The sequence below is a fragment of the Cetorhinus maximus genome, chromosome 1 (genome assembly GCF_964194155.1).
Source record: "Cetorhinus maximus chromosome 1, sCetMax3.hap1.1, whole genome shotgun sequence".
NCBI classification, from domain to species: domain Eukaryota; kingdom Metazoa; phylum Chordata; class Chondrichthyes; order Lamniformes; family Cetorhinidae; genus Cetorhinus; species Cetorhinus maximus.
In genome coordinates this window covers 31,312,313-31,327,832 of record NC_135879.1, presented here as the reverse complement: position 1 = coordinate 31,327,832, position 15,520 = coordinate 31,312,313, and the positions used below count along the sequence as shown (strand labels likewise).

Sequence of the window (15,520 nt, the reverse complement as noted above, 5' to 3'; positions counted from 1 at the left end):
TTTAAAACTCTCATTGACAGTTTACATATTTTTTGAGTTCAAAGATCAGGGGATTTAATGTAAACTTCAGATCATGACACTTAAACAGACCTATCCATCCTTCAAGAGTTTTAAAGTCTACTCCATCAATTCATGACTTCGACACTGTGGGTTGAGGCCTTCAGAACAGCTAAAATAGGGTCTGTTTGAACTCAGCCTGAATTGCAAATGGCTCTGCGGAGTTTGGGTTTCACACCTGCATGAGTCACGTCCTGCCCGCTTTTCCCTGCCAGCAAAAATTGGATCCGTCAGAAATGGGGAGGGAGGCTATTTCTGCATCCAAGTCCTTCTCACCATTTTTAAAGGCCAGTGAAGTCTTTCTAACTCTGCAAAAATCCAGCCCCATGTTTTTAAGCTACCCACTTTGAAAAAAACTTATTTCCTTCCTCCTTATGTTCTGGTCTTAGTGGTGACAGCTCTGCAATCTGCCTCCTGTCCTCAAGCAATGCTGACTTGGACTGGCCCACTAGAAAGTATTTGAGAGCAATCCAGTAACAACTTCCTGCCTGATGTCTCCTTTCCTTCTACCCCCAATGGCCAACTGTCTACTATGCTGCTGAGATCACATTGATGCTTCTGGGCATGTTGTTACAGTCAATTTTTTTAAGACATGTCAGAAAATAATCTACTCTGGCAGAATGCTGAAGATTAAAAAAAATACAGTGACATCTACATGTTATAGAGCATTAATGATAATTCCTCATCTGTGCAATTAGGGACTTATCCAAAGGCTGGGGGTGGAGGAGGGGGAAATAAAGTAAATAAATATATCAGATGGCAGGCTTGCCTCAAACACCTCCACATAAACAGCAGCATCATCTGGGGTCAGAAAGTCTGCCCACACCCTAGGTTGGCACAGGAACATAATGTTTTTTTAAAAATAGGCAGGGCTGCGAGAGAAAGAAAACTAAATGCTGAATGAAAAGTATTAACTTAATGGATTTTGGAAAGCAGAACTTTACTAGCTATTACATAATGCTTCAGGAGTAAAGTGGGATGAATATAAATGTACAATATTTAAAAGTGTTTGCTGTCCCAAGGTCACATGTAAACAAAGGCTTGCATTTATATAGCACCTTTCACAACTTCAGGGCACCCCAAAGCACTTGACAGCCAATTAAGTACTTTTGAAGTGTAGGCTGGGATTTTCCGGTCCTGCCCATCACGGGAATCGTCATGGGCGGAATGGAAAATTTGACAGCCAGCAAAAGGTCCATTGACTTTCGGCAGGAATTTCCGGTCCCGCGACAAGCGGGACCAGAAAATCCTGCCCGTAGTCACTGCTGCAGCGTTGGAAAAGCAGTGGTCAATTTACACACAACCTCACACAAACAGTAATATGATAATGACCAAATATACTGGGAATTTTGGCCAGGACACCAGTGATAGCTCCCCTGCTCTTTAAAATAGTGCCACAGGATCTTTTACGCCTACTTAAAAGACAGACTAGGCCTCGGTTAATGTCTCATTCAAAAGATAGCACCTCTGACAGCAGAGTACTACCTCAGTACTGCTCTGGAGTGTCAGCTAGATCTTTGCACTCAATCTCTGGAGTGAGATTCCATTGGAGTGGAGTAAAAAGATAATTCAACTCAAATGTAGTCCAGTTACGTCACAATTAATCTTTATACATAAAATGGATCTCAGTGGTTAACTCCGAGTGCAATACCTACCGATACTACTGAGGAACATAGTGAGGTACATTATCCGGATTGATGTCCAGCGGCTTCGATTTTCCTGCAATGTCTCAACCAATGTGTCTTCACTGCAAAAAAAACCATTTATTTGGAATCATTGTTTAGCTTTGTTTCATTTATAACAATCTCCATAGACCAATGATGTTTAAAAAGAAATTCAAACTTCCAGTTAGTAGCTGAAAAGGATAATGCGGCAAGATTTCACGTTTTAAGGTTTTTAATGTAACAAATGACTAAAAACACTATTGACTAAATGCTATTTTTGTAGCCAATTTATATTTTAAACCACAGAAAGAAACATTCCTCTTTTATACTTATCACATATCTCACTCGCCACAGATTAACACTCCTTATAGCAAACAGTCCACCGTCGCTTCCAGCTTCCAATAAGTTCAATTTTTCCCCATTTTGCTGAGTAGTAATGTGAATGACTACCTCAAAGTTTCCCTTAGTTCTCAGGGAATTTCCTAAATTCACTACCAACAGCAAAGCCTGTCTCGATGAGTTTTCCTCTCTGGCTGTGGGATGCATCTTTTTGACTAGATACTATCTCCCTCCCACATCTGGCTGTGGTAGTCCGCAAAGCCAAGCAGCCTCTCCTCTCTGCTGGCCACACAAAAACTGATGTCTGGCTGTGACATTCATTGATTTATAGGGAAGCCTGGACTTGATCTCACAAATGGCTTCTTCTGCACTCTTCCCCATGTCAATGTGAAACACATTAGCCTCGCATCCAAGTAGAAATGTTGATTAGCCATTCTTGACCTCAATCTTTCATCTTAGAAGTAAATGGGCAGGTCACAGCACAACTATTCACAACCCGATACTTTCAACAACTTTCTGGGACACTGGGGGAATCAAAGTTCACCCTTTGTGAACTCAAGAGACTGCTGCCATTGTATCCAAGCATGAACAACTTCCCCCAAATCCCCAGCAACACAATCTGGGCCTCCATTTGATCTTTAATCGTGCCACGCCTGTTGTCAAACAGACTTCAGAGCTGCTCACATGACCCCTTTGTTTTGCCTTAAAGGCACAGTTCCAAAAGATAACAATCTGATAAACCTCGTGGTTACAACAAATTTCACTACTTAGACAATTGAGATTTTGTACACAAGACATTACCATCACCAGATTCCTTGAGCTCCTACTCTATTAAACAAAGTTGTTGATAGATCTACCTCATCCTGATGCTGTTGAAGCAGAGAAGGAAGAGAAGATGCTATTCATCTGCCAGCAACCAAATTTAAGACCAATTCATTCATGTACTGTATGCACAGTTCCCCTCTTCTTTCATATAATTTCAACCTTTATTTGAATATTACCAAGAAGAGCAATAAAGAAGATAGGTACCTCTGAAATCACAAGGGTAGAGCACAGACACATTTGCCACATTTTGCTCCCTCTTATTAGTCAAACTGTCCCACAGTACAATATACTGGTTCCACCCACATGAGAGAAAGGCATAAACAGACTAAGAGAATATAACAATCATCATTAGGATATAAACTGACTGGAGTACACATGCAGACAACAGTTTATGTAACTCTTATCTGAGCAATAGCAACCAAATAATTCACAACAAAAAGAGCTGTGTGTAAATTGCGCAGTAGGGCCCTTACATATTTTAGATAAGTTCCATGTTCATAAGCTTTAACTATCAAGTTATAAGCTTTAACTATCTTATTCTTGTTCCAATAAAAATATGGTTTTAAAAGTCTTTATATGCATGGTGCATGTTTTAATACTTTAGAACTAGACTACCAATAAATTTTCTCCAGAGGTATTTGGCCATCATTTTGGAAAGTTCCCAAGTGCAGGTTAAAGTTAGAAACTCAAAGAAAGCATAGATACCGATACACCAAATACTCATAGAGCCTGTTTAAATTCTGTGACTCATTGGCAGCATAAATATTTTAAAGTACAATGGATTTTCAGGTCAGTGGTGAAACTGACAGCTGCTCACAGAGTTTCCAGAAGCTTTTGAGCAGAGGCTTGTTGTCATCAATCATTTGGTCCATCACAGGGCCCTCTACAGGGGATCTGTGGCAACTGGGAGCAGGGCAAGCAACAGTGAGGCATTTCAACCAATCAGATTGAAGAATCCACAATGAGGCATGCAAACTGCAAACCAGAAAGTATAAATTAGATTTAAATCATGTACATAAAGTGAAATAATGATTGGGAAGAAAGATCAAATTGAGAGAAAAAGAGAGAGAGAGAGACAAAAAATATATGTCCAACACTAATTAAATACTGAAGGAATGAGACACCACACTTATAAAATAAAATGTCCAAGGCTAGTGAGGTTGTTTGGCAGGGAGGAGGAAATGCACAAGGCATGCAAAAGCTAGCTGTAAGGATAGTCGCAATGGATGTCTGGTCCCATCCAACACCAGGAATAGGTAGCAGGACAGTTTGTTTGGTAATGGCCAGAGCACATAGAGGCAGTTGGAGGGTTGGGGGGTCGAAAAGTGGGTCGCCACATTCCATCTCAACATGCATTGAAAACTGCCCTGTTAGTCAATAAGAATGAGAAAATGCACTGGGGAAAAGATTTGCTCACATAGGGTCATTAAGCAGACTTACGCTGATTCACCAATGGAGGCAGTGCCGCAAGCCACTACCTGATTGCCAGTGAAGCGTTCTTCAATGATATTAACCATGAAAAGTGCACAAACTGTGCAGGTAGAGGCTAACATACTGCCTCCCCTGGTGGATTGACGTATGTCTACGTAGCGCTGCTTCCATGAACAAATTTCTCCTCCATTGTGTCTTCATGTTCCTGCAATACCTGTAGGTGGCACTATGACATGGCCAAGTCAACAACAAACTTTGAGCTGGAAGATTCCTGTGTATTGAACCCAAAGATAGAAATAATTGAGCCATGTTCAAATAGTTGCCATGAAAGATCAAGGAGATGCAGGTGCAAGAATTTTCCAAAATATTATGCTTGTTCTTTGTTCTTTTATGCTAGTCCATTGATCCTTTCCCACACCTTGTTATAATGGCTCCGCTTCCAAGCAATCATTCAAACTTTCTGCAATTATGCTGATTCAAACTGGGTGCAAAAGTAACCCCAGGATTTTACATGCAGCAGGTAACAGTCATTTTTAAGGTGTTTTATTGATATTTTTGAGCAATTTAAAAATAAATCTCGTTGAGTCCGGCACTACAATTTCTTTTTCTTTGAATCCATTATTATAGCACCAGCATAAGTCACATTCAAAATTGAAAAACTTGTACGATTGCATGTTCTTAAACATGCTGGCCAAGAGTGAAAGCTGTGATCAGAGAAAAACTGCGCTCAAATTTGCACTAGTTACGCAAAGTAGTTTTTTCTCTCATGTTTCTGCTCAAATTTATCTGCATATTGCCAAACTCATATCAGCTATAAACAGTTTTTTGTAACGTAATTTTTCTTTAAAAATTTGCAAAATATTCCTTAATATATTAAAAATTGGTTGCATGGCGCAAGTTTAATGAATATATCTGAAAATGGGTTTATCACAAAAATTAAGCATTTTTAACCAGAGGGCGGAATCGTCCCAGATCTGCACAATCCCCGGTGGCAGGCGGGAAAAAGGACATTTACTCGATGGCCGCTTGAGTGTGTTTTCACGCTATGTCGTCCCATTTTCGGCGCGTCCTGCCTCATAAGTAATGCATTCCCGGGAAACACGCTGGATCACTGGCAGAGGAGCCTCTGATTCACCTGCCCTGCCATCACCTCAGGCCTTCAGTAATCAGGATGCCTTATTTAAAGGATGCCCCTGCACAGAGCTAGCACTCTCTAAGGGATCGGAAGCTGCTGCAAAGTCATTGCTGCCAAAGGGAGGAAACATGCTGCCCCCAAATTTAGCGACACCTTCCTCAGGTGCCTACTGAATGCAGTGGAGGCCCTCCGTGATTCCTCTACCCCTGCTTTGGGCAAAGACCAACAAGCAAGGTGACAAATCCAGCATGGGAGGCAGTGGCAGCGGTGATCAGTGCTAACGCCCTGCAAAAGAGGACGGCCACCCAGTGCCGAAAGAGGATGAATGATCTCCTCCGTTCTACCAGGGTAAGTCACTCTTCTCATCACTCTCAACTCACACACACTCAAACCCATCACACATCCACAGGGATCTCACTCACTGGCAGTTCAAGGAACATCACCATTCACTCTCACACACCTCTTAATCTGCCCTGCGGATAATGTTCTCATCCCGTCCATGGCACCACTCACCACTCACACTTGCCAGGCATCCTTATCATCTGGTCTAGCAGGCGTCCTGCTTACACTCTCTCCATCTGTCTTAATGCTGGACAAGCTGGCACACAACAAAAGGGAGAGGCCACTGACTGGTGGAGAAATACCCGACATCAAAGTCCTCACAGACTTTGAAAATAAAGTCATCCAGCTGGCCAGGGATGGTCTGGACCGTTCCTGCGCTGATGGTGAGGTTGGTGGTGCTCAATCAAGTGAGGATCCGGCAGTACAACATCCATCAGACAACCATGCTAAGAGTGAGTTCCCTATTCCGCAGTCCCCTGCCATGCACTAATTATCTCTCCTTGCTTCCGCAAGTACATCTGGGAAGCAGCCCAGGGGGGTTGAGTCAAGCCCCAAAAGCCCGTCACAATGTTCACCCACACTCTCCACCAATGCAGAGACACACACCTCGGTGGGACCTAGTTCTAGTGTAACCTCGGGGTCACAATCTGGTGAGCATATCGCACTGTCTGATCCACAGCAGGCGGTGGCAGGGACTTGTCAGGTTTCCGGCACTCAGAGGACTGCTGGAGGCCAGAAATCTGCTGAGTCCAAGTTAGATGACAAGCGTCTGGACTTGGTCATACCTCAGTTGCTGGAGCTGCAAAGGCAAGCTCAGGAACATCAGGAAAGGATGTCTGCTGTACTTCTCAGTTTGCAAGGATTGATGGAGGAGTCCGTCCACCTTCACTTTGAGGTGATAGCGCCAGCATGCCAACATGCTGAGGTCAACACCGGTAGGATGGCAGCCACCATGGAGACCTTGGTCCAGGACATCGGTCCTGCAGTGCTGCGCACGCTGAACACCATTGCTGACGCCATTGTTGACCTCCAACAGCGTCAATGTGAAAGGGGTGGGACCAGCTCGATCTCACTCTAGCTTCCCCTTCTCCTCAAGGAGTCAGCCAGGGGCCCTCAGGCACTCATGGGGAGGAGGGTCAGCAGGTGCACACCCTGGGGCCATCTGCCCAGATGACTCTGGGAATGTCCAATCCATCCGAATCCCCTCTACCTGTGACACCAGCAGCTCCAACGCCACAAGCCGGGTAGCGTGCCACTGCCACACAACTGGACCCCAGAAGCAGGCTGGGCCCCTCCAGGTCTTGGCTCTCCAGAGGACGCCCACAAAGGTCATCACAGACAGCTCATAGCAGTCAGCAGGCTGCCTCCGCCTCTGCTGTGCATGTTGGAGAGCACCAAGACATAGTGGCAGGGTTAGGAAGGTTACAAAGATGTAGTTGCACAGCCTGGGTACGGGTGTTAATCACTTGTATTTAATGTTCACTATTGCAAATAAACTCCCAAGAATGTCTCCTTGCCTTTAGCTCCATGTTATGATGAGCAATGTTCATCTCACTCAGACGTGAAACCTTGGTTCCCACACAAAATAAAGGCAGGTGTCTGAGTCCAGGGTGTATTCCCTGTGCAGTGTGTAACCTTCAGACCAAAGTGATTGTCCAACTTCACACTCACTGGACACATTAGTGATGCCTGCACCTCGATGGTGCTTGTTATTGCAGCCAGAATGTGGCGGGCAGGCATCACAGAGTTTTGTCATTCTCTTTGTGTGCTCTCAGCACCTTTGAGGTGGGGCTGCCCACCATCTCTTCAGCATCTGTGACCAGTGATGCTGTGCTCCTGAAGGGATCAGGTGCTGAAAGCTGACAAAGGATCAAGTGCATTTAAAGTTCATGGCTGCATCTCCATGATTTGACCCTGATCGCAGAGCACAAATGAACTGCCCTCAGCCAGACAGGATTCAGGCATTCACAGAGGCAATGTGAAGATCTACAGAGTAACCTCACTGCATGTTGTCATCATCCTCCTGGAATCTAGAGACTGTTAGGGCCTCTGCTGCATCTCCTTGACATGAGCCTGAGCACTGAGGGTATGTGCGCTGCCATCAGCCACACAGGAGTCAGACGCTCAGATGCAAGGTGAGGATGTCAGGACTGTCCTCACTGTATCTCATCATCATCCTCCACAAATAGTACAGCTATGAGGGCCTGGCTTACCTGGCCAGTACAATGGCCTCATCGTTGGCATCCTCACCTTCGAGGATTGAGTTCTCACAGAAAATTCCAGATGTCAGATTATAGCGGCCCCCCACTCCACACCCCACCCCACCCGACCCCGCCTACTGTTGGAAAAATATAGTATAGCACCAAAAATCAGGGCTAGGAGAAATTTAAAAATAAAATTTTAAAAATCCAAATGCACTTGCAGTAAGTTTTAAATACTGAAGTTACATGGAGCTATTAATGTAACTAAATCCCTACGTCAACACTAGTTTCTGTTGCACCATGGTTGTGCCTTAGTTCAAAAACTGGATCTAGAATCAGCTGGACTGGCAACCATAATGCTGTATATTTAGTCCAAACTGTACATTGCAAAGCAGCTTGAATGTAAACTAGACCAATTTATAATTAATTTTAAGTAGCTGGCACATCTGGACCAAAAGGAAGCCAAACCACACTACTTATCAGACAGATTCACTGCCAACTAAACAGTTTTATCCCCCTGAAATTTGGACACCATACATTGTTGATATCTAGGAGGCGGTGAAAGGAACACTGTTCATAACAGGAAATTTTTTTTTAACAAAATAATTTGCAACAAAAGCAATATTACATTTTACGGTAACCGTTCACCTATGTAGCCATATGCATGCAGGCAGCTTTCAATCTAACCAAATACTCCTGTGGAGTCAATGTGCTGAATCACTGGGTCACAGTGGAACCATGGTACTTATTATTTATTTAATACTGAACTGGTAGATGTGTCAATAAGAAAAGGTGGGGTATATGCAAGATTAATTACCATAGCTTATTTTCCAAACTACAATGTTCTATGAAAAACACATTTAAATATGCTGGATGTGCAGACTTGAGTGTAATATTCAAGCCAACTAAGCCTTTTTACTCCACATATGTAGTGCAAGCTGGGATGGTCTTTAAAGCCAGTTTAAAAGCTATTGTTGTCGTTCACAAGCCTGTTGAAGGAAAATGCAGCTTCCACAGAATGAGTAAAATAAACAGTACTGTAGGAGCTCAAGAGTGACCTGTCTGAAAGCAAAAAAGCACTGCATACAGCATAATGCAGTACATTATGGCTGTGCTGGTAACATTCAGATCTTGCAGCCTAGGGTATTATGGGATGGGAAATACCTAAATAGAAATTTGACAAAAATCAGAAGCTTTTAAAAAGTGGAATGACCTTTATAACCAAGCATATTACATATCTTTGTGTTAATTGTATATTAATTCTGTTTAATTAGATGCATGTGGTGGGTATTAACTGGGGATTCACTTGAGTCCCTGTAGACAAGACTAAGTCTACGGTTGTTGGGTTAGGAGGTGCATCCTTGTAATGTGTAACTTTTTAAAATAAATATATGTCTGTAAAGACTGGCTCCAATTCTATCCTTCACCAACTGGGCTTTCTGGTATAGAAAACTTTATACCAGGTATTCTAAACTGCAGCCTGTGGTACATGTATGTCCCCAAGCCATGACAATTCAGCTTTTGATGCCCAGGCAACTCAGCCTTACATGTCCATCCAATTCTTATTTCCTGGTTTGCTCTTTTTGAATTTTGGAAAGCGGCTGTTCTCAGTACTGCTGTCTCATTGGTGCATAAATCCTAATTCAAGGGTTTCAACAATGTATGCGGCCCACAATATGATCCATGTTTCTAACTCAAGACCTTCAAGTACTTACCCAGGTTTTTATTCCTTGAAAATTCTTCAAAATTAAACTTAGCAAACTGTACTGCATTGTGCTGAGTGCTGAGCAAACCATGATGCAGTAAAATTACTCTTGGCTATAACATTTGATTTTAACTTGGGGGTGCATCTGTATCACAATACAGTCACCAGTCTACCAAATGACAGAACTGTGCTTAACTATTACTGACTGCATTGCACTATGATACTTTACCAAAGCCCTCAATGCAATAAAATACAAATAAATCAAACGTGCAAATAAACCTTATTCTGATTTGTTTTGTACTGTGGGGTGTTTTTTTCTTTTTTTTTTATCTTCCTGAATACTTGGTAGATTATTAGTCAATCTCTTAAGGCATTGTGTAAGGGGAGTCAAAACCCTGTGCAGTATTCAACTCAAAAGGAGTTAAAGGGCAGGAGAAATAATTAGGCCAAGGTGGTGAACAGAGAGATGGGATGGTGAGGTGATGGGTGAAGAGGATTAATGGTGGGGAGGAAAGAATTGGAGGATGGGAATGGGATTATTGAGGGAGGGAGGAAGAAAGGATAGGTAGGGACAGAGAAAGAGAGAGATGAAGAGAAGTTAATGCGGAGGAGCTTTGTTTATTTACTACAACCATTACCACCCTCTTTGCCTTTTGTTCCATATCATCTTTGTAATTTAATCTCTCCACCCTCTAACCTATCTCTGACCTTCCCTTTTGTTCCACCTGACCCTACCTCCTGCTGCCATTGCCTCCTGCCGCCATTCCTTTTCCAAAAGCATAAAACCCATCATTTTTCTATCTCTCTTCAGTTCCAAAGAAGAGTCATATTGGACTCGAAATGTTAACTCTGTCTCTCCATAGATGCTGCCAGACCTGCTGAGGTTTTCCAACACTTTCTGTTTTATTTCAGATCTCCAGCATCCACAGTATTTTGCTTTTATTATACAAATAGGGAGGAGTTTGAGAAAGGTGAAAGGGGAAATGGGAGATAGAAGAATAGAGGGAAGGGGATGGGTATGAAAGTGGAAGGGATGGTTTAGAGGATGGAAGGGATATGTTAGGAGGATGGAAGGGAAGGAGGTAGATGATGGGAGAGAAAAAAAGGGAAGCATATGTGAAGAGGGGGGTGGAAGGAAAGGGGAGGAGTGAGAAGGAAAGCAAGCGAAAAGGTGGAGGATGGCCAGGAGGGAATAATGGAGGGCGTAAGATAGCAGGAAGCGAGTGAGGATGAAGAATGAAAGGATGTGAAGCAGGTGGAGAGGCTGAAGGAGGAGGGAAGGGAAAGTAGATAGGTGTGGGGAAAGAAGTATGGGGAGAGAATGAGGTGAAGAGGGGGCAGAAAGGAAAGGAAGATGAGGAGAGAGGAAACAAAGGACACAGGAGGAGGTGCTATTCAGCAAACTGCCTCTGCCTGGGAAATATTCTCAGCGTGTGGTAAATGACCATAAAATTCAGCCAAGGTGGAGGGGTAGTGGAGAGGTGGGTGCTGAGGAAGTAGAAATTCAGCCAACATGGCAACGAAGTGGTCCTGTGAGAGGGAAATCCAACTGGGGGGAGCTATGAACTAGAGATTGAGCGAGAGGGTGGCTTGAATGAAAAATGCATAGGATAATATGAAATGTCATTTGCAAATAGTGCACATTAAATTCAAAAGAACATCATTGACTTTTAACTGCCCTGTCTTCTGGAGTAGACCAGCAAGCCACACATTTCTATCAAACTGCTATGAAAACTACTACATGGACTACAGCGGTGTGGCCTCTGTAAATGCGCACCTACACATAATGTTGTGCTTAGGTGCAACCCAAAGTAGCTGAATGGCACAAAAATGGGACATTTTTCTCTAATAGAGCACTCTTGGGAAACACAGTGTCCATTTGCATTAACGGTGACCCAGGAAGGTTAAAGGTCTGGTGACTTAAAGGTCTGGTCACTTTCTTAGGGCAACTAGGAATGGGCAACAAATGCCAGCCTTACCAACAATGCCAATATCCCAAGAATGAATTTTTTTTAAATTAGCGTGCTTCTGCATGAATGGAAAAGAATAGCCAATGCTATATAATCATGCATACACAAACCAGAAAACCATGCCATACCTCAGTTTAGAAGCTATTCTGGTTATGTGTCAATTCCTGTGAGAATATTTTAAAGTGGTTTAAATGGCAAAGGTGTCCCAGCAGGCTTTGTCTTGGTATTTTAGCCAGGGACTGAATGTGGAGAAACCAGGCTAAGTCTTGTGAATCAGTCACCGAAATAGAGGTGCAATTACTAAGAGATGGCATATCACAGCAAGAGATAGCTTTGAGATATTGCTAAGTCAGTTAGAACTATGAAAGCCTGGAAGGCCACTTGGCCTATGTATAATAAACAAACCCAGCAGAACAGAGATGAAGGATGAAAGATTAAAAGCAGAGTAAACACTTGAATGTGTGGCCTCTGTAAATGCGCACCTACACAAAAATGGGACATTTTTCTCTAATAGAGCACTCTTGGGAAACACAGTGTCCATTTGCATTAACGGTGACCCAGGAAGGTTAAAGGTCTGGTGAACGTGAATGAGACTTCATGAAGGAAACAGGTTGCATTATTCACTTTGTATTTAATGGCTAACTTTGGAAGTCATATTTAAAAAAAAACAATGCTTGTATTAATGTACATTAAAGCTTGTTTTTTAAAACCACCCAGGCTTGGAAAACTAACAATCCTCTGTTACAACTGTAACTGAAGTCTGCTAACAATTCCTGAATAAGATTTCTGACTGAGAAAAAAATTGGTTATCCGTTGTAGAAGTTGCTGCAAGTTGCAGTGTCTCCTCACAGGTATAAGGATAATAAACAAAAAATCAGTCAGCATCTGAAAAAGGCAGGTGGTTAACATTCCAAATGTGACTGTTCTTTACATCAAAAACCCATCTTTAAGACATGTGATTTGCTATTGCTATGATTCAACTTCAAAAGGCCTAACTTTAATATAGCGCATTTCATATCATTCAGCTATCAAAACATTTCTCAACCAATAAATTACTGCTGAAGTGTAATCACTCTTGTTTTGTCAGCAAACACAGCAGGCAAACCTAGTATTTTCACTATCTCTGGGATTGATGCATAATGCATGCGATGCTGGGATAACTCGTTGCATTTATATAACTACTTTTACCAGCATAAAAGATCCCAAGGCACTTCATAGGTGCATTATCACACAAAATTTGACATCAAGCCACATAAGGAGACATTAGAACAGGTGATTAAAAGCTTGGTCAAATAGTTTTAAGGAGGGTTGTAAAGAAGGAGAGATGGGGAGGCAGACAGGTTTAGGGGGGAATGCCAAGAGTTTAGACAGCTGCTGGTGGACGTGCAAAGGAAACCAGGAATGCACAACAGGCCAGAAGTGTAAGAACGCAGAGTTCATGGAAAGGTCAAAAGGGCGAGGGATTTGAAAATAAGGGTAAGAATTTTGAAATCGAGCCATTGCTGGACTGGCAACCGACGCAAGTTAGCGAGCACCAGGGGTGATGGTTGAAGGGTCAGCGGAGTTTTGGATGAGCTCAGGTTTGGGAGGGAAGAAAGGCTGGAAGATGTCAGGGGATAATCATCACCAACAAATCGCTTCTTCCTATCTTTTCTCTTCCAGATGCTGCGGCGCATGACCATTTTTCTGGTTTTATATCAGGTGTAGACATGTGTGTGGACTGTGTTGATGTATGTAAGATGAAGAAGCAGCCCTGCCGAATGGCCATCACTCTTATCCCTGTCTCTGGCTGCTGCATGTTTACCGGCAGCTACTCCGATCACTCACCTGCCGGACTCCGACTTCAATAGGGGGCTTCTCTCGTCCGCCTCCCCCTGAATCTCCGCCATTTTCAGCAATATCTCCTGACTTTAATCAGATTTATTTTATTTTTCATAACAAATTCATGATCGGAAGTGACGGCTCCCGCGGACGAACCCATGAAAGCCGACGGGACAGCAGGATGTGTAACAACTTCACCCCACTGAGAGGAAGGGAACTGCATACCTGATACAATGTTCCGGACAAACCAGAAGGACATGAGAACTGAAGGGGGGAGGTAGATATAATGTTACTGTTTGTTGTCTACGGATCACTGATTTTTTTTAAAGTTTAACCCGAGAAGAAATCAACCGATGTAAATGGATGAAGTCAGACAAGATTAGAGAAAAAAATGCTCTAAAATAAAACCTGTATGTATGGTATTATCGAGAGGATATTGAAGACCAAAAAAAAATCGTGCTGTGTTTCACTGATGTGATTTACATTAAAATGTGCAAGTTTTTTTTTTAAAAATCGGTACAGGATTCCTTTAAAATATATTATATACTAAAAGTTAGGGGAGAGATTTCCAAGTTTGAGAGTGAAGCAAAAACAGAAAATGCTGGAAAAGCACAGCAGGTCTAGCAGCATCTGTGGAGAGAGAAACAGAGCTCTGTAGAAGGGTCATATGGACTCTCTCCACAGATGCTGCTAGACCTGCTGAGTTTTTCCAGCATTTTCTGTTTTTGTTTCAGGTTTCCAGCATCTGCAGTATTTTGCTTTTTTTTTTGAGAAAGAAGCCTGGGTAAGTACCTTTTAGTTTTGGCCTCCTTACTTAAGGGGAGATATACTTGCATTGATTCCTGGGATGAAGGGATTGTTTTATGAGTAAAGATTGAGCAGGTTGGGGCCTGTACTCATTGGAGTTTAGAAGAATGAGAGGTGATCTTACTGAAACATGTAAGCTTCCGATGGGGCTTGACAGAGTAAATGACGAGAGGATGCTTCCCCTCATGGGGGAGTCTAGAACTAGGGGGCGCCATTTACAAATAGGGGGTCTCCCATTTAAGATGAAGATGAGAAGGAGGATGTTTTTCTTTTAGAAGGTCATTAACCTTTCAAATTCTCTACCGCCAGAAAGCTGTGTAGGCTGGGTCATTGAATAGATTCGAGGCTGATGGTTGGCACCCCAACCATCTCAAATATTCACTCCCTCCAACACTGATGGATTTTTGATTGTCAAGGTAGTTAAGGGTTATGAGGGGAGGGGTTGGGGTGGCAGGTGTGAGATCAGCCATGATCTTATTGAATGGCAGAACAGGTTTGAGGGGCCAAATGGCCTGCTCCTGCTCCTAATTTTTATGTTAACCATGATATAGAAGCAGATTTGTGGATTCTAGGGCTTTATCACAGTTTGTTCTGGTTGATATAAAATATCTCAATTTTAAGCATTGAGAATTTCATGTATATTGTTGCAGTTGTATATTATAAATCTGTTCAATTATTTTTATTTGCTCATTGGATGTGAGCACTGCTGGCATGGTCAGTATTTTGCTCAGTCTTAATTGCGCTTGAGAAGGTGATGGTGAGTTTCCTTCTCGAGCCAGTGTAGTTCATGTGGTGTAGGTGTGCTCGCAGTGCTGTTAGGAAGGAAGTTCTAGGATTTTGATTCAGAGACAGTTAAGAAACAGCGATTATAGTTCCTGAATCAGGATGGTGTGTGATCTGGAGGGGAAAGATTGTGGTGTTCCCATATGCATCTGCTATCCTGTTCTAGGTGGCAGAGGTCGCAGGTTTTGGAAAGTGCTATCAATGGAGGTTTGGTGAGCTACTGCAGTGCATCTTATAAGTGGTGCACACTGGTACCACTATGCATCAGTGGGAGAGAATGTTTGAGGTGGCTGGGGTGCCAATTAAGAGAGATGTTTTGTCCTGGATGGTATCGAGCTTCTTGAGTGTTGTTGGAGCTGCACTCATCAGGCAGAGGGCGTTCCATCACATTCCTGACTTGTGCCTTGTAGATGGTGGACAAGGGGAGTCAGGAGGTGAAG

The 15,520-nt window shown here is 42.9% G+C and overlaps 1 protein-coding gene across 3 annotated transcripts in view; it reads right to left on the bottom strand.

Annotated features, from left to right (window-relative positions):
• mfsd8 (major facilitator superfamily domain containing 8) overlaps positions 1–13,691 on the bottom strand; it is a 54,372-nt gene extending 40,681 nt beyond the window's left edge. Inside the window, exons 1-3 of one of the 3 annotated variants that reach the window (XM_078539582.1) lie at positions 13,497–13,660; positions 3,090–3,210; positions 1,713–1,804 (exon numbers count right to left, since the gene is read on the bottom strand). In XM_078539582.1, the coding sequence (XP_078395708.1) occupies positions 1,713–1,743 (31 nt within the window). In that variant the 5' untranslated portion in view covers positions 1,744–1,804; positions 3,090–3,210; positions 13,497–13,660. Of the gene's footprint in view, positions 1–1,712; positions 1,805–3,089; positions 3,211–13,496 lie in introns of all 3 variants that reach the window. The other 2 variants (XM_078539592.1, XM_078539573.1) reach the window with 2 other exon arrangements.
• Between the last annotated feature and the right edge of the window lie 1,829 nt (positions 13,692–15,520).